At 37.6% G+C, this 20,256-nt stretch overlaps 1 protein-coding gene across 1 annotated transcript; it reads right to left on the bottom strand.

Moving 5' to 3' along the window:
* Nucleotides 1-753: 753 nt before the first annotated feature.
* Nucleotides 754-3,510, bottom strand: LOC143605928 (allene oxide synthase CYP74A2-like). Its single transcript, XM_077081872.1, has 2 exons — nt 2,631-3,510; nt 754-1,473 (listed from the first exon to the last, which is right to left on the bottom strand). The coding sequence occupies exons 1-2, from the start codon at nt 3,478-3,480 to the stop codon at nt 887-889; spliced, it is 1,437 nt and encodes a 478-aa protein (XP_076937987.1). The 5' UTR covers nt 3,481-3,510; the 3' UTR covers nt 754-886.
* Nucleotides 3,511-20,256: the final 16,746 nt, after the last annotated feature.

Here is a 20,256-nt window from a genome sequence, read left to right as displayed (position 1 = left end):
TTTTTTGTGTGTAATCAAATAGATATACATTTTAGGAAAGATCTGCGTGAAATTGGTAACCAATATGTAATCAAATAGATATTCATTTTCTTGATAGTTTAATTGTTATTTCTTAGAGGTGCAGCAAACAAATCGACCAACATCTACTGGAGAGCTACTGATGGAAGAATTAAAAGAAGTAAGGGGCCATGGTGAAAAGAGTTAACAATGGATTAAACTACAAATGGGCTATCAAATAATTATATGCACTACATAGCCCACTAAAAGAAACATCTTAGGGGTCAGCAATTGGCACACACTGAGACAAATATTAGCGGCTGTTAAGAGGGTTTTTCTTTCTTTCTTTGCAGGTTTTTTTTACGCGGGGGGGGGGGGGGGGGGGGGGTGAGATGCAAGCTTTTGGAGACGAGAAAAGCTGCTATGCGCTGAGCACTATTGATTTCATTATTATTATGCTAGGCTAAACAACCCGTGAACTTCTCCGGGTGAAAATTATGTATTATGTCAACTAGTTTTTGTTTTGTACTAGATATTGGGATTGGAATTATTAACCCTTAAGTTATTTGCATTTCATTTATGGTTTTTCTGTGTAAAAATTTCGATTTTGTTGCATGTCATATTATTGAATCGGTTTTCTTTACATAAGACCTGTTAAGTTTTGTCTTACAATGATCACATTTCTAACTCTTAAATTAATTTGAAATAGTATTTAAACATAGTTTATTGGGTCTATATTAATTAAATGACTTCTTATATTGGCTTATACAAAATAGACAAAACAAAAGATCGAGGACCACTATACTCGTGTAACCACAAAACCATGAGATTTATTCTTGAGCCACATCCACTTCAGCTCATTTCCAAGTCTAGTAACCGATACAACACATCATGTACTAGCCCTCTTCAAGGACGTAAATGTAACACTCGCACCCAATGCAGATTCACTTGCCTCCACCTCAAACGAGTCATACCGTCGAAAAAGTTCAATCACAAACAACCTCGTTATCAACACAACAAAGTCTTTCCCAGCACACTGCTTATTTCCAAGTGTCGTACTCTCGGTCTCCGGTCCATTAGACCACATAACATACTTCAACAAAGCCTCCCCATCCCCAACGAACCGATCAGGGACAAACTCCTCGGGTCGGTCAAACACTTTAGGGTCTTTGGTTGCAAACGGTTGGAACCCGAATAACATCTCTCCTTCTTTGACTTCGAAAGTGGCATCGTGTGACGAGATTGTGAAGTTGCTTTTGGCTTTGCCGTATTGTAGAGGTACTGGTGGATCAATGCGGAGAGACTCGTACACGACTGACTTCATTAATGGCATTTGCTCGATGGCCTCCATTGTTACCTTGCCATTGCCATATGATATTATAGCGGTTCTTATTTCTTTTGCTAGTTGGGCATGTAAGGTTTCACCGGCTTGTGCGATCCATTTGAGTGTGTTGGGGAACAGGATCTTAATTCCACCTGTTAATGCAAACAAGTTATTTCGTCAAATTGGTTATTTATATTTATATCGAAATAATTTAAAATTAGTGATAAACTGAATTAATGTTTTGCCTTTAAAGTTAGTTTTTTAAATTATCTAAAAATGTTTAGTCATGTTCTTTTATTATTTTTTTCTCTCATTTAAGAAATAAAGTTTTGTGTTTATATTTTGTTGACTTTTAGTTTTACCATGAGACATTAATCAATTCATCAAAGTCATAAAAACGGGGGAAAATCCCTTTTTTGTTATTCCTAATTATTTTTTTCTGATCGGTGACTTTCATAGTTAAGCTACTTACTGCGCGGCCCGTGCCTTTAACATTTTACAATTTTAATCATGGTTTTATTAAAATACTCAAAATAGTAATTTTTTATGTTGAATCTTACATAAACAGCATCTTACCCGACGGATTAACTCGGCCTATTAGAAGTCATGTAAAAATGTTCCGTCGTATCCGACGCAAACAAATCGTCCGACGTAAAAAGTGATGCCCACGTAAAATTAAACCATCGAGTCCAATGGTTTAATTCATGTCACCGTCGGCTCCGATAGATTAATCTTTCATCGAAGTTCTCTAAATTGAAGTCAAGGGTTCGTCACTTTCTTGCGCGGATTTCTCAACAACAAATTAATGTGATTCGTGGAAAACAAACATTATGGTGGTGTTCTTATAAAAACTAAACGATTTACACTATAGATTTGATTGATTATATGAAGAAATAAAAAAGATGAAAATGGAGGTTCAAGGTTTGAGATGTAGAAGATGAAGTATTACATCGAAAGATGATCAAAGAAATGGAGGTTGATTAGCGATTTACACATTTAATCCATCGGAGAAGGTTCTATCTACGTCGAATCTGGGAAAAAATTGACTATTTTGAGGGTTTTTTATTTCAAAATCATGACTGAAGTTATAAAATGATGATAAAAAGTAACTATATTAGGGATTTCCAGAAGAAATATATGACACATATTATATTTTTTATAAATCAAGATTATTCCCCTAAATTAAATGGTCATTGTCATTTTGCCATTTTGGTGATGATCATTTAATCTTTCCATATTTGTATATCTATATTTCTGGATCAGTATTTCAGTTTAACCCTAGTAGTATATTATAAAATCACATACTCACCAAAAGTATTGAAGCAAACCGCGAACAAGATATTATGCAAAGCTTCATCTTTCGGAACCCCTAATGCCTCAGCTTGCTCCACCACCTGAGTCGCAACCGCCTCGAAGTAATTATACAGTTTCTGGTAATTACTCTTTACCAAAAACGACGGCAGTCGAAAAGTATGGAGAAGCAAGTCCTCCACAAACCAAGGAAGCCCAGCCGTACCCAACGGACTCAGATTCAACAACACCCACGCATTAATTAAACTCGGACCATTTTTCTCCAACTTTGTATCCTCAGGGTTCGAGTTAAAATAAGCCCGACCCAGAAACCGGAAAGCCGCTAATTCACCAACGTCGTTGAACGCGGCTTTCCCGTTTTTGGCTAGCTCGGCTTCAAGTGAACCAAAGAGTTCAGTGTAAGTGGTTTCAAACTGTGGAATGACTCTGTTGCTTGAGGATTTAAGCATGAAGAACAAGAGGTTCTTAAGTTGTTCATGTCTCGGTTCGGATGGATCGAGGTAAGAGAGAATGCGGTATCCGCCTGTGAGGCTGGTGGACGGCATGTAAGTACCGGTGAACACGTCTTTCTTTTCGACTTTGGACACGTCGAAGAGGATTGGGAAGCTTTTGGCGTCGAGTAGAACGATGACTTTGGAGTTTTTGCTTATAAATGGGCCGGGTGGCATGTTGGCTCGGAAGACTGTGGATTGGTATTTTTGAGCTCGGGATTGGAAGAAGCCGTCTCGGCCGCCTGTGCCGTAAAAGTACTCGAGTCGGTCTTTGATGGGTTGGATGAAAGGAAGGCCGTAGGATCCCGGGATGCTACGGAGTGGGGTGTCTTGGGATGTTTCAGATGATGGATCCATGTTTGATCAGTTTAGGAAATGATGTGTGTGTGTGTTTGCATGAATGAATATGAATGTATATATGTATATAGAGAGAGAGAGAGAGTATGTAATTCCCGTATCATATAGGTTATTTGAACACCATATGTACTATACAGCTCGTATAGTATAGGTGTAAAATTTTGTTTTTTTGTGTTTAAGCGTGTCAGGTGTTTGAAGCCTATACGGCTCGTATAGGGGTTATACGACCCGTAAAGACCGGAAAAGTTGTCATCCGTACGTTAGTTAGTCATGTGAGGGATATATGATCCGTATAGCCCCTATATAAACTGTATAGAGTTGTTAACACACTATGCGAATGGTGTTTGAATATAACTTATAAAATTTGTACTTTAGTTACCTAATTTTGATAACACAATTTTAAATTGTTTTTGTACAACTTTTATTTGATTGACACTTAATGTACGGCATTGACTAATTGCTAAATCTAAAGTTTGGAACTATTGACGTTATGACGAAGTACGTGGATGTGTAACAGCGATTAATCAGCATGCTAGACTTGATTAGTCTTAGATTAAATTTGAGTGGGATGTAAACGGTTGTTATTACGCCTTAAATAAAGTTCAAAGATTCAAACATATGGAAACCTATATTTGAATTTAAGAAGTTAAAAAGTCACGCAACCTGTTTACAAAAAGTCGTGTTGTTTTTGTCTACTATGCATGTTCAAAGAAATTTAGGTATGTGTATAAGGTGTAACAACTACCTTTACATACCTTGATCAGGACACAGTTGTCTACTTCCAACAACTTGTTATGTTTATGTTGGAAAAAAATTAGGTATTCCAAGACGATCCAACTTTAATAGTTATTTTTCTCATGTGCAAGGTTAGTCAACATGCCAAATCAGTTTTTCATCTATTTCTCTCGCATGCTGTTTACACCCAACGCTATCATACATATTATCCTTCTCACATGCAACTTTATTATTTTTACATCACCTTTAACCAACAAAAGTTTAACAGACGAATTTTAACAAAGTCTCGTCCTGTTCGGTTCAAAATGTATACATCCCCACTACTATTTGTTTTGAGTTTAGAATTGTTAAGTGTGTTATTAAAAACGTTAATGGATATTATGAACCTACCATCTATTATCTATTTGATTATTAATATAAAAGCAATAAGGGTCCCCGCACCTATTTTATAATGAACATTTAAATTTACACAAGTTTTTCATGCTTTTGCGTTTTCGATGTGACCCGCTGATACCATTTTTTTTAACGATCAATCAAAATGATTCAATCTAACAAACAACTAGCAAGATGCTAATTACACCAAGTACAAATGAACATGGAAAAAGAAAGTACAATCCCAATTTCCACTCCCTCACACCCTTACAATGAATAAAAATTAAAAGCATTGTCATTTTTCTGGTTCTTTACTCATAAAAAGCCCAATGCTTTAATATTGCAAATTACATCATTTATACAAACTTGTTTCCTTTCAAACACCACTTAATTCCTCGTCTTTCATGCGCACCAAATTGTTGTTAGGCAAACCGCATGAAAAACTTTTGCAGTCCGTTTCGGGATTGTGGAATATTTACGTAATTTCAATATGTCGTGAGTTGAGAACACAAAGATTATTGGTACCCATGCATTGAATACACTTTCAAAAACTTTTATCTACTGTCTTTAGTTTGTAGATTATTCTTAACTAGCTTTTGAACCCGTGTATTACACAGGATTTGTCAAATAACCTCAATTAAGGTATTTAATCATACGTAATTTAGGGTTTTCTTTTGAATTTATAGATTAGTTTTAATATTATCACACACTTTAAATGTTACATATTTAAATTATATATTTTTTAATATTGAAATAATGTTTCTAGTATAACATAAAATCAATTATTGATACATAAATATATTAAAGATGTTTTATATGATCAATACGAATGTAAGTTAAATAGTGTTTTGCAAATTGTAAGATTATAAATATTGTATTTATTCAACGAAATTTGATGTACACACGTAACTAAATATCTATTATAAGATAATGGTTCGTAAATCATTATTTAACTGCTTTAACAATTATCTGTTTGATTTTAAACTTATTATATATATTCAATGGTTTATTGTTTATATGTTTTTATAAAAAATGATGGAAAACTTTATATATCTAATAGTAAAATTAGATTTAATAGGTTAGTAAAGTTATTGTTAATTAAATTACATTAAATACCTTTTTTTCATATTGGTTACAACTAATGGGTCATACCAATTAAACACATGACCTATGGATAGCTTGGATTAAGGAGAATGAAAATTAGAAAATATTGAATGTGGTTAGGACATATCATTATTATTATTTTTGTTTATTAGTATAGGTAGATTTCAAAAACTTAAATTTTAGTTTATTGATTACCCATGCATTGAATACACTTCCTAAAAAAATTAACTATAGCACTTACTAATTGCGTTGTTTATGAATAGGACACGTCAAATCCACTCACGTTTCATTCTTTGAACATACGTACTGTCACTCTAATTGGGATTCATGCCCGAATACAAAGATATTACATCTCTTAGTGGTATCCCAGCTTCATAGAAATAAAAAAAAACACCGTTTCTCTTAATTAAGGCAAAAGCAGAATACAAGTCTTTAAGATAGGTCATTACTCAACTTACATTGCTCACTCGTATGTTACACGAATCACATATTTACATGTACCAACTGCTTCGCCTATTCCAATTAGGTGTGAGCCAAGTGGCAATTTATAACACCAAAAATCATAATTTTCATGAAACACTAAACACATCGAGTTTAATTAATGACATTTTTGTTCGTAAGAAATTGCAAAATGGGTTAATCTATTCTACATACTCCCAATACACAACTTGCTGATCTTTTGACAAAGAGTCTTTCTCGACCACAACATCAACATTTACCTTCGAGGTTGGGTGTTACACAAATCACAACCTCCAACTTGAGTGGTGTTACTGTTTTAATCATGACACTTGTCAAGTTAATTGGATTACATTTTTTTAGGTATATTGTTTTTTATTAATTTCAACTATTATCTCTTTGTCACTACAGGTCCTAACTATTGATTTGACTTCTGACGGTCTCAACTTTTAATATACTCATTCTCAACAGTCCACGACTAACAGAATCTTAACATTATTAGTTGCAGGTCGACGGAAAACTCACATTTTTTCCGGAAAACTCACATCGTCCTAATCATCTCCATAACTTTGTATTGGACATTTAGAAACCTTTTTATAGTAAAAACCCCAATTTTTTATGTCACACTTCCATCTAAGGCCTAGGAGTATGACCCATAAGTTGGTATCGTAATTGTAAATAAATCAGAGTCACGTTTAGTTTGCGGAAGACTTATAAATTTTAAGGATCGAAATATAATATTTACATAAAAGACGGGATTATAGAATACCAGTTTGAGTTAACAAAATATTACTTGTTTAAGTTACAAAACCACCATATTAAGTTTTACAAAATAAAATCCGAGCCATCGGATATATAAGCACTTCGTCACTCCAAGTGCTAAACTTGTTCACCTGCAAAATGTAAGAAAATACGTCAGCAACGAATGCTGGTGAACACGCTGACGCAAAACAACTTCTTTTACTTTATTACCCATCGAGACTACGCCTGCCTCGGCCCAACGTGGCTTAGGAATAACAAAGTCAAATAACATATTATAAACTAGAGCCTCTACACTAGGTCACCTCACAAACACCTCAGCGTTTGACTTAGTTAAGTACCCGTAAATATACACAACGGCCGTTCTCCCTGCAGGAGAGTGTCCTACGACCAAGGGTGGTGCGATCATGCCCATACATCGCATAGTACCAACTATGTAAGGATCCAGACATAAGTATACCACAGCCTGAGGGCTAGGTTCATACCCATAGTTATAACGGTTTTAGGAACACATAGTTCCTTGTAAACAATTTCATATAACAAGTTTGACTCATTTGAAAACAAGTTTAAAAGTTTGGGGGCGTATTCACCTTATCTCTTTAGGATCGGCTTCACTCACCGTCCAAGGGTCTTTCCCTTTTCTTTATCTCGAACCTATAGTTACGAGTATAAATATTTGTTAGTCGGATACACGATCCGGCTTAAGACCTTTAGTCTTATATCTCAATCCTCGATTGAACCTTTAGTTCAATTCTTATTTACTTGAAAACCTCTTGTTTAAAAGTAAATTATAAACCTTTAGTTTATATGAAAACCTGACGTTTCTTCTTCTCCAAGAAACGTAATATTTTCTTTTATTATTTAAGAATACTCTTTATTCAATTCTTATATCTCAATCCTCGATTGAACCTTTAGTGCTTATATCTCAATTCTTATTTATTATTTAAGAATACTCTTTAGTCTTATATCTCAATCCTCGATTGAACCTTTAGTTCAATTCTTATTTACTTGAAAACCTCTTGTTTAAAAGTAAATTATAAACCTTTAGTTTATATGAAAACCCGACGTTTCTTCTTCTCCAAGAAACGTAATATTTTCTTTTATTATTTAAGAATACTCTTTATTCATTAAATAATATTTTCATAACAAAGAATATAATCATATATACTTACACACATATATATGTTATCACTATATTCATCAATCATACTTTCATCCATTTCTTTGTTATTTTTTCTTTTCTTTTATCGAGGCATTGAGTATAACCTCGACTTAAGGCTTAAGCCTTGAATATAATATTAAATTATACTGAATTCGATATTACGCCTAACCTTAGTGGCGTACCGAAATCATAGGGACTCGAGCAGCACTCCAACGCCGCTTGATCTCTTTGGTCGTCAAGTGATAACGCCAAACTTCAATTCTCGACAACACGCTTATCGAGATTCATTGCCATTATAACAACACCTTCTTGGTGAATGAGGGTGGAGGGTGGTCAAGGAAACGATGATACACAATTAAGATTCGAGGCACGCTTATCGAGGAAACGAGGCACGAATTTCAAGGTAAGCTAGTGAGAGAGTAGAGAGATGTAGGAGCTGTTTTGGTGTGCAGAAATGGAATGCCCTTGGCCGCTATTTATAGGCAACATTTTGGACCCCATCGCGGTACGCAATGGGTCACTGGACAGACCTATCGCGTACCGTGATATAGGTCTGTCGAGTCACACATATAGGCCTGCCACGTGTTGACACGTGGCAGTCGCCGCTCCACGTGGCGACACGTGGCGGCAGTGTTGCCACGTGGTGACACGTGGCGGCGCATGGTGCCACCATGTGCCACGTGGGACACGTGTCAAACGTTGTCAGACATCCCATCGCGGTACGCGATGGGTGTCTCTTCTGACTCATCGCGTAGCGTGATGGGTCAGGAAAACCAATTTTTCATTTTTAACCCTCTAGTTTGGATTTTGGCAATTTAGTCCCTAGACTTTGGAAAGTTGATAATTTGAACTCGAAATTTTTACAGTGTTACATCCTCCCTACCTTGAAACAAATCCCGTCCTCAAGATTGCTTTACAAGACTAGTTGGGGGTATTTCTTTCTCATTTCTGATTCGAGTTCCCAAGTATATTCGGGCCCTCTACGCGAGTCTCATTTAACTTTCACAATTTTCAAAGTTCTTCTTTGCAATTTCTTTGTTTTCGAATCTTCAATTTAAATTGGACGTTCAATAAATTTTGAGTTCTCGTTAATTTCAACGTCTTTTAATGGCATAGCCAAAGATTCATCAGTCAAACACTTACGCAGATTCGAAACATGGTCATCCCAACTTCCACCTAAGTCGATCACACAAGCGCGGAGCATATCTTCCAACGTTTGAATCGTTCTTTCACTTTGCACATCGGTTTGCGGATGATAGGCAGTGCTCAGGTTTAACTTCGTACCAACAGCTTGTTGGAAGCTTTTCCAGAAATGAGACGTAAAACGACTGTCTCAATCAGATATTATAGACAGCGGTACTCCATGCAAAGCGACAATGGTGTTTACATAAATACGCGCTAGTCTATCCATTGAGTACGACTCATTGATGGGTATGAAGTGTGCGGATTTCGTCAATCGATCCACAATAATCCATATAGCATTATGTTGTCGAGTCGTCTTCGGGAGTTTGGTAATGAAATCCATAGTAATTAACTCCCATTTCCAAACGGGAAGTTCGGGTTGCTGAAGCAATCCTGAAGGTTTTTGATGTTTAGCCTTGACTTGCAAGCAAGTAAGACATTTCGCAACATGCGGAGCGACATCCCTTTTCATTCCATTCCACCAATAGTTCGCTTTTAGATTGTGGTACATCTTATCACTTCCGAGATGCATCATGTATTTTGACTTATGAGCTTCGTTCAAAATTTTCTCACGAAATCCTCCAACGATTGGTACCCAAATCCGGTTTCCCATTCTAAGGATACCATCATTACCTTTGACTAACGAGTCAATGGTGCCATTACGTTTTTCGTCGGAGATTTGGTTTTTATTGATTGCTTGAGTTTGAGCGAATTTGATTTGCTCAATGAGATCTATTTGAAGTTCTAGGCGCAACGCTCGGACTCTTTTGGGTTTCTCGTGTTCTTTACGACTTAAGGCATCATCCACGACGTTGGCTTTGCCTTCATGGTAAACAATATCACAATCGTAGTCGTTGAGCGTTTCCATCCATCGCCGTTGGCGCATATTAAGCTCCTTTTGATCAAATATGTGTTTCAAGCTCTTATGATCAGTGTATACGGTGAATCTTACTCCATAGAGATAATGCCTCCATATCTTAAGTGCAAAGATTATGGCGCCTAACTCTAGATCATGAGTCGTGTAGTTCTTCTCGTGTACTTTGAGTTGATGAGAGGCGTAGGCGATTACTTTCTTGCGTTGCATTAGTACACATCCCAAACCCGAGTGAGACGCGTCACTAAATACCACAAAATCCTCAGTACCTTCTGGCAAAGCCAAGATAGGTGCTTGGGTGAGCTTTTGTTTGAGTATATCGAACGCCTCTTGTTGCTTTGTCCCCATTCATATTTGATGTTCTTACGAGTTAATGAAGTTAGAGGAACAGCGATTCGAGAAAAGTTCTCGATGAACCTACGGTAGTAGCCGGCCAAACCTAAGAAACTTCGGATCTCGGTTGGCGACTTCGGGACTTCCCACTTAGAGATAGCTTCAATCTTAGCAGGGTCCACTTCAATACCATTAATGTTAATGACGTGACCAAGAAATTGCACCTCGTGTAACCAGAACTTGCATTTCGAGAACTTGGCGTACAATTTCTCGGTTCTAAGAATTTCAAGCAAAGTTCGAAGATGAATTTCATGATCAGCCTTAGACTTAGAGTAAATAAGTATATCGTCGATGAATACGATAACAAATTTATCCAAGTACGGTTTGCAAATACGGTTCATCATATCCATGAACGCGGCCGGAGCATTAGTAAGTCCAAACGGCATAACCGTGAACTCATAATGTCCATAACTTGTTCGAAAAGCAGTCTTTGGAATGTCTTCGGATTGAACTTTGAGTTGGTGATAGCCGGAACGAAGATCGATTTTAGAAAAATAGATAGCACCTTGAAGTTGGTCGAAAAGATCATCGATACGAGGGAGTGGATATCGGTTTTTTATTGTGACTTTGTTCAACGCACGATAATCAATACACATTCACATGGAACCATCCTTCTTCTTGACGAATAGAATTGGCGCTCCCCAAGGTGACGAACTCGGTCGAATAAAACCTTTCTCTAAAAGCTCATTGAGCTGTTTCTTCAACTCCTTCATTTTAGTTGGCGCTAAACGATACGGAGCTTTGGCGATCGGAGCAGTACCAGGAATAAGATCAATCCTAAACTCTACTTCACGATCGGGAGGGATTCCAGGAAGTTCATCAGGAAAGACGTCAGAAAAGTTAGAAACGATAGGAACGTCTTTGATTTCTTTTGGCTTTGACCCTTCAGTGACGTAGGCCATGAATGCGAGGCATCCTTGATTCAAACATTTGTTAGCCCTAATTATGGAGATTATGCTAACTTGGCCAGCGTCTTTGTCCCCTTCAATTCGAATCGTTCGTTTATCAGGGGCTTGAAGTTCAACGGTTTTGTTATTGCAGATGATACGAGCTTGGTTAATGGATAACCAATCCATACCAAGTACAATATCAAAACCAGCCAGACTCATAGGTAATAAACAGAAAGGCAGAATATAACCGGCTAAAAGTATTTTTCCGTTTTCAAGGGATTCGGAGATCTTAACGATTTCGCCACTAGCAGTCTCGACGCTTAGAGTTTTAACTAACTTTGTTAATGGTTCGTTTAATAGACTACAAAAACTATAATCTATAAAACTTACATTTGCACCCGAATCAAACAAAACTCTAGCATAGGTGTCGTTGACTAGAAACGTACCGGTTATGGTTTCCGGCACATCAGCGGCCCTTTTTGTGTCGAGTACGAAGACTCGAGCGTTTCCCCTTTTGTTCTGGCCACTTCCACCCGCACCACCAGCAGCAGGCTTGTTCTTTGGGCACTCAAAACTTAAATGGCCCGTCTCCTTGCAATTAAAGCAAGTCATCCTCTTTTTCCAACAACTAGCAGCATCATGTCCCGTACGATTACTGGACTCACAGACTTTAGGAGACGGGGCGAAATTGCATCGACCCTTATGGTATCTCCTACAAGTCTTACATGGCGTAGAATTGTTTTGGTTTACGCCCTTGCTTCTAAAGTTGGAACTTCCTCCAGCCTTTCCTTGAGCAGTTGTCGGTACAACCTTCTTGTCCTCTTCTTTGTTGCGGACTAAGCCGCCCATCAAATAACCGGCCAACTCCATTGCAGAGTCAGCGGTTTGAGGTAAGTGCGACCTCACCATGTCGCGTATTTCCCGCGGCAGTCCAAATATGTATCTTGTGACTTTGCTGGACTCAGGGTTAACCAGCTGGGGAACAAGGCGACAGTACTCAAGGAATTTGGTATTGTACTCTCGGAGGTTTGTCCCTACGACCTTATGGTTAAGGAACTTAGTTTGGATTTGATCAGTCTCGTGCATCGGACAAAACTTCCCTATCACCATGGCCTTAAACTCTTCCCACGTCAGGCCGTACATCGCATCTCTTCCCTTACTGTAACACCCCGCAACCGCAGCGGAAACGTAAACGGGATGCGACAGACACCTCTGATATCAACCACATTGTTTATAAAGAAAACTAAATGCATTAATATACTTCAAATTACATTATCTTGTATTTCATTACCGTCTAGGTGATACACGCATCATACAATACGATACACAATTCTATTTGTTATAATGTATCCTAACATCCTGCACGCAAATCTTACACACATCAAGCACTTAGCACGTAAGCAATCACTTCATCTTAATTGTACCTGAAAAGCATGTGAGAAAACGGGTCAACTACGAATAGTTGGTGAGTTTCACAATTTTAGTAAACCATGATAAATCCATATCATAATATAATACTATCTGGGGACACTGTTAACCCAGTACTGTACTCACTCCGGGGGCAATGTTAACCCGAAAACACTTCTAGGGACCCCTGGGGACACTGTTAACCCAGTACTGTACTCACTCCGGGGGCAATGTTAACTCGGAAACGCTTCCAAAGACATCTGGGGACACTGTTAACCCAGTCCTGTACCCATTCCGTACGATTCCCGTACAATCAAATATTTATAAATACACGCAAATCCATGCGTTCAGTATGTATTTAAACATTTCAATAGTAACATGCTTTCCGCCCCGGGAAAATATTTGAAAACAATTCAGAAAAAGGGGCTCGTGAAACTCACCTTAGCACATGCAAGCAGGTAGCAACAATCATTATCAGTTAACACGTCCAATATGTAATATGATCCCTACGATCGTTACTATACACTCATTATTAATATAACTTTAACCAGGTTAACCGATACATCTGGGGACACTGTTAACCCAGCACTGTACCCGTTCTGGGGGCAAGGTTAACCCAGAAACACTTTTCCGGACTCAGATTGTGATGTCGTTTAGAGTTCAACAGTCAAATCTTCTAATAGCTTGTTTTCCCCGTTTTGCGTGCCTAGCACGGTTATCCAATTTTATGTTTCAAAATGAGTTTGGTCACACACGACCCGAAAATAGTTGTTGATTGATAATTTAATTAAAGTGGTGAAATTAGTACTCGGTTTAGACGCCCCGATTGACCGCGGGACCCGTTTCCGTCTTTGGCGTACCGGAAACTGTTAAATCGGTTAAAAATACCCAAATCATCCGAATTATTTTCGGATGATTCATTTTTACTTGTTTAACTCAATTATATGAAAATAGTCCATTTTTAGGGTTTTTATACACCAGCCAGCTCGCTTAAGCGAACTTCACCGGTTTACGCGTTTTAACTTTAAAAGTTTGATAATTAGCACAAATAATTATCCGTTTAACCTCGGATCTTGAAATTTTGTACAAATAACATTTTGACCGTGGGGAAATTTATAAAAATATTTCCAGAATTAATTTCTATATTTAAAATTTATTTATCTATTTTTAAACACCATTTAAACACTAAATATGTCGTAAATACCAAACGATCTTAGAAAAATCCCAAATTTTTCCTGGATGTCCCCTGCCATCCACATAGTCCCCTGTAATTTTTCCAGAACCAAAATATTCTTTTACATGCCCTTTTTACTAAAACCGAGCTAGAAATCCCTAGAACTCGTTTAACCGAAAAGCCTACTTAGAGTTTTCCAACGGACCTAAAATTTTGTGTGTGACTTATACATGATATGAAAAGCTTATCTACAATTTTCCAGAATTTTTCATGATATTTAACTATTTTTCACCATTTTTGGCCAAAACCGAGCATTAAATTCACCAAATATTCATCCTTTGTCCAAAAATTACCAAACATTCACAGAACTCTTATTTTCATGTGTAGAACATCCCTGTAAAATTTCATGACCTAACTCTAAACGACCAACAATCTGTCCAAAAACACATACACCGACATAAACCGAATATACCTTTCGTTTTCCGCCACTACAAGCTACAAACTCGTCTTTCCGCCTTATTTACCACTAAATACAGAACCTACAACCAACATACCACAATACCAAGCAAGTTACACTCACGATCAAGCCTCTTACACTATAGTTTCGGTTATGATTCAAAAACAAAGATTTAAACCGTAAAAATTCGTTTTTGGTTCGTTTAACTCCTTTCTTGGACCAAGATCCCTTGTATAACCCGTATACATCACTTGATCACGCAAGAATCGGTTTTCATCTTTGAAACCTCATTTTCTTGCAAACAAACTTAAGAAACGAAGATGGAAACGTAAATAACTCGACTTTTTACCTCGGTTTTCTTGATAAAATCTCGGTTTTTATGATCTTGATGTGGAGAGAATTGAATTTCCTAGAGATTTTTGTTGTAAAAAAAAATGAAAGGGCTAGGGGAATCCCCCATTTCCGATCGGAGTTAGTAGAGGGGTGGGGTGGGACCCACCTCTCCAATATTAGCCACATATTTGGATTCTCGTAATCCGGATAATGTTTTGGATAATCTGGTTCAGTTCGTTTTTCGGTTAAATGTCTAATTCGGCTTAAAACGAGGTTAAAACGGTCGTTTTCGGCTTAATAAATTAAACTTATATAAAACCGATTTAAAAACTTTAAAAACTTAAACCATGACATTTATTAACTTAAAACATCATATCATTAGTTATCGCGCATCTTTTTCGGCTTGATCGATCATCTCTTGCTCGGTTTGGTATTAAAGGTTTCGTTTAACGTACCGACGTACATTAAATCGAAATTCTTTTTCTGTGCCGTACTTTACTTATCCCGAAGCTTTAATACTTTGTAAACATCGCTAATATTATATATTTCGTCTATAATTGAACCCTTGATTCATTCGGGTTTCAATAACTATCGATCGTTTGATCGCATATTCAATACGGTGAATTATATATTCACGTACAATCAATACAATGAACCATGTATTCTCGTATAATTACCATGGTAACTCATGTACCCGACATTACATATGACGTAACTAACGTCTACCGGTTAGGGTATACTTGGTTTCGTCGGAATCGTTACATTCTCCCCCCGTTAAGAAATTTCGTCCTCGAAATTTTACACGCCCTCTATCTCCCTTCGAGAGAAAGGTGGGGGGTTTTTCCTTCAGAATTCACCCTCGCGTTACCAAGTATAATCTGGTCCTCGCTGTGAATTCCACTTAATCTTAATTAATAAAGCTTGGTATGTCCAAATTGTTTAGTTTCCCCGTCTACTATCTCTACGGAATTAGTTATGATATCAAGCATGTCTTCTATGAGTACCTCTATTACTAGTACTTTCGTTGCCTCATCGCTTAGGCACTTTTCAATCCGTATACATGGCAAAATATCCTGTATAGTACTTAGCCCCTAGAGTACTTTAATCGATAAACTAAATGGCCAACCATGGAGATAGTTCTCATGGGGTCCAATTTATTAAGAAGCTATTTTCGGTTTTGCCACACCTCATACCACCTTTCTCTAAGGTGATGCCTTAAAATGCCTTGTCACCTCTATTCTGGGACAATGGTTTCCTTTGAACGTTGGCATAAACCCTTTGCCAATCACGCGCTGCTTTCAACTTGTCTTAAATATTATAAATCCGATTGGTTGTTTCTCGAATCAATTCAAATCTTATGGCTTGATTGACGCCCATTTTCAATTTAACAAATTGGTGATAATTACTTCACCCATAAAAAGCTTCAAGCTCTCGATGCTTCCTTCCCCGCCTTCCAATAATGGAAGTAGGATGACTATTTTGATCTGAGATAATTGAAAATAGCACTCCACGACGAGATACCATTTCACCATCAGGAATTTGGGCAAGAATTCATTGTAATTTATTCCCACTATCATTGGCGAATTTTCTGTCGTTGTGGCGTTCCCTAGGGTTTTCGGTGTGCAGCCTTATCTCTTGCATAACTCAATATTCACCAACACACGTAACCATATCTTTCTCCAAACTCAACCATTAATAAAAATCCTTTCAGATATCCGTATCATCAATAGTCAAATCCGATCCCGGATGTATGGATTATTTCGATCTATGCGCTTCGTCAATGATTAATTCACGAAGTTCATGGAGGGTCGGGATCCAAACCCGATTTTTGAAGTAGAGAATTTCGTCCACGCGCTGTTCAAAATTCTTCTCATTGCCGTAAAGTTCCTCCTTTTCGCTGTTCCTCTTTCAACGCCTCACGTTGAGCGACTCGAATCAGGTCCGAAAAGTTCGACTGGACTATCAACCCTAGCGCTCGCACTCGCACTCGCAATGGCTTAACCCGATCTTTCCTACTCAAAGCATCGACTACGACGTTAGCCTTGCCGGGGTGATAACGGATGTCACAGTCATAATCGCTTAACAACTCGTCCCATCTTCGTTGCCTCATATTCAGTTCTTTCTGATCGAATATGTGCTGCAAACTTTTATGATCGGTGAAGATGGTGCACTTTGTATCGTAGAGATAATGTATCCACATTTTAAGTGCGAAGATAACCGCTCCCAGTTCTAAGTCGTGAGTAGTGTAATTTTTCTCGTGTACTTTTAACTGTCGGGAAGCATAGGTTATAACCTTATTATACTGCGTCAACACGCATCCTAACCCTTTACGCGATGCGTCACAATACGCAACAAAACCATCGTTTCCATCGGGGAGACTTAAAATCGGCGCTTGGCACAATTTTAATTGTTTCTATCTTATTTGGATCTTTGTGAAATCTTTGTTGCTTTACAACATGACCAAGGGATTATGCCTTCTTTATTCAAAATCACATTTCGAAAACTTCACGTATAGCTCCTCTTGCTTTAACACTTCCACAATTTTCTTAACCGTCGTTCGTGCTCTTCTTTACGTTGCAAATATATCAAAATATCATCAATGAATGCTATGACAAATTCGTCAAAATAAAGTTTATAGACTCGGTTCATGAGGTCCATGAACACTGCCGGCGCATTTGTTAGCCCGAGAGGCATAACTAAGAATTCATAATGGCCGTAACGAGCCCGAAACGCTGTTGTTGCAACGTCCTCCTCTTGTATTTTTCATTTGGTGATAACTATATCTAAGATCAATTTTCTAAAAATAAATCGCCCCTTGCAATTGGTTAAATAGATCATTTACTTCGAAGAAGTGAATACCTATTCCTGATCGTCACTTTATTCAATTCTCCCTAATCAATACATATCCTAACACTTCCGTCCTTCATTTCCCAAACAACACTGGTGCACCCCATGGTGACTAACTAGGTCGTATGAAACCTTATCCAATAATTCTTGCATTTCAGTTGGTGCAAGTCGGTAAGATGCTTTAGCAACAGGGCCAGCTTGAGGTATTAAATCGATTCTGAATTCGACCTGTCGGGTTGGCGGTATTCCAGGAAGTTCTTCTGGGAAAACTTGTGGAAATTCGCGTACCATCGGGATATCTTCTATATGTTTTCTTTTAAATACTTTGGCAATCGCGTTTGTTAAATACACCACGTCTTCTTGTCGTAAATATTATAACATCTCCAGATGAGATTAGAGTGGTAACATAATACCGTACACTTTTCTCTGTATCAAATCGCTTCATCGTCCGAAGGAGATCTTCTAATCATCTTCTTTTCATATTTGATTTCAGCTTCATGTTGAGTTAGCCAATCCATGCTAACTATTACGTCAAAACTTCTTTACTTTACTGGTCGTAGGTCAATAAGGAAAGGTTAATCGTTCAGAATAATAGGACAATTCCGAACAATTTAGTTAACCATTAGGGATTTACCGTTAGCGATTCTACAGTATAGGATTCTATAGTTTCACTAATCGGTATCTTTCCAAATGATGGGAGGTTAACAGCAACTAACTTCTATCGACGACCGTAAAAATATCACTGAAGCCTATTGATTTAAAACTACCACATACTTAGTACCACATTTGGATCATGACGTGCTTTATTCGGATTACTCACAAAAGCACGGCTCCTTGCTTGATCAGAGGTTGATGCTTGTCATGAGGTTCATCTTCCAACGACACCTTGGTTCACTTTGGGCAATTTCTCTTGAAACGTTCTGTACTGCCACATTCATAGCAAGTACAACTGTTTGGCATAATTTGATTTCTTTGGATGGATTGTTATTGAAGTTGTTGGGTTCGGAGTGGTTGTACACGAATGGGTTGGGGTTGTCGGTTCACATGGCTTCACTTGGTTCTACAATTGTGGCATTACGTCCATCTTTACCACACCTGTGGCCTACTATCACTCGACATTCTTCTTCCTTTATCATTTCTCTTCTTTAACACTCGACGTTTCACCTAACGTCCTTCCATTCCGCTTCCCATAGAGTCAAATATATCAAGGTTGGCTTGTGACACAACCCTTCCAAAAGTTGTATATTTTACAGGGTTGACTATACTCCTTATCGATGGAGTTAGTCCCCAATATGGCGCTCACTTCGCTTAGTTTCAGGAGTAATTAGCCATGTTACCAGGCACGACAATTCCTTCAAACGATTAGCGTGTTCTAAGTGATCAGCACACAACATTTCTATCTTCCATAGCTCAGTCTCCAATCTCTGAACTTAATTACTCGAAATAAAGTACTCTAGCACAAGAATATTAAATTCTGACCATATCATCTGAGTAATAATTTTCTAATTATAATTTTGTACCATCGTGTTCCATCACACTACATCATAATCTACCAACATATCTGTAGCATATTTTACTACACAATGTTCTAGACTCTTACCAACATCCTTAACCATTTCGATCTTTTCTATCCACTCGCTAATCCATTCCTCCCTTTACCATCAGTCAACTATTAATAATTTCCTTAACACAACCAACAAACATACCCCTCATACCGGATCTAATTCATTACGACTATTATTCATGTTTAGTTTATAACTAATACTTGTAGTCATAATAGCATTCGGTGGGACATTATCACTCTTAGTAATACCACTAAGAATTGAAATATTCATAATCATGTGATTGCTCGATCTATAATCCTGCGATCACATTTGCATCAACACTAGCAGTGATCTGTGATACAACATTCGGTATCATCATCTGCTATCCTTGAGCAATCAACTGAATCATATCAATCTCCATCATTGGAGTTACTCTTTTTATGTCAATCTGCCGTACTCATCCCGTACGCAGTAATCAATACTAATCTCACCATATAACTCGTTACCAGCCCAATCATAACAACAGATACACATGCACACCAAATATTATCATATGTATTACACATACCGGCATCTAGTATATATGTCCCACAAATATAATAACATATGGACTTAACCTGACGTCGGTTAACGTCTAAATGTGGTTCATAACCCTTGTCACTATCTGACATATAGATCTTTCTCAACAAAAATCAATGTTTAATATTCATGATTTCAATATCCTTCTGCATGTCATCATAACCGATACATGCTCACCGTGAGCACCAAACGATTACCTACCACGGAGTTATAATATCCGTGTTTATTCGTATATCCGGCATACACAGTATACCACCTACGAACGAACAACCAACTATGCTATAATGATTCCAACACTTCTTTGTGTATGGGTAATCATTCTATTCGAGTATACATGGGTATAGGCATCTAACGGATGTAAAGTTAACATAGGGAGTTGCAAGGTTCAAGGTAATCGCGCTACATGGGTTGCCTTCAAATATTATTAATTACTATTATGGGAAACTCTATCACTTGCTCAGCCAATGTCCTCAGGCGTTCTAGGTTTGCTAAAATCAGTAATTCTCGA

Source organism: Bidens hawaiensis, unplaced genomic scaffold, assembly GCF_021521415.1.
Source record: "Bidens hawaiensis isolate Kalapana, Puna unplaced genomic scaffold, B.hawaiensis_p1.1 tig00072076_1, whole genome shotgun sequence".
NCBI classification, from domain to species: Eukaryota; Viridiplantae; Streptophyta; class Magnoliopsida; order Asterales; family Asteraceae; genus Bidens; species Bidens hawaiensis.
Note: the sequence above shows the minus strand (reverse complement) of the source record. Positions and strands in the feature narration are given on the sequence as shown.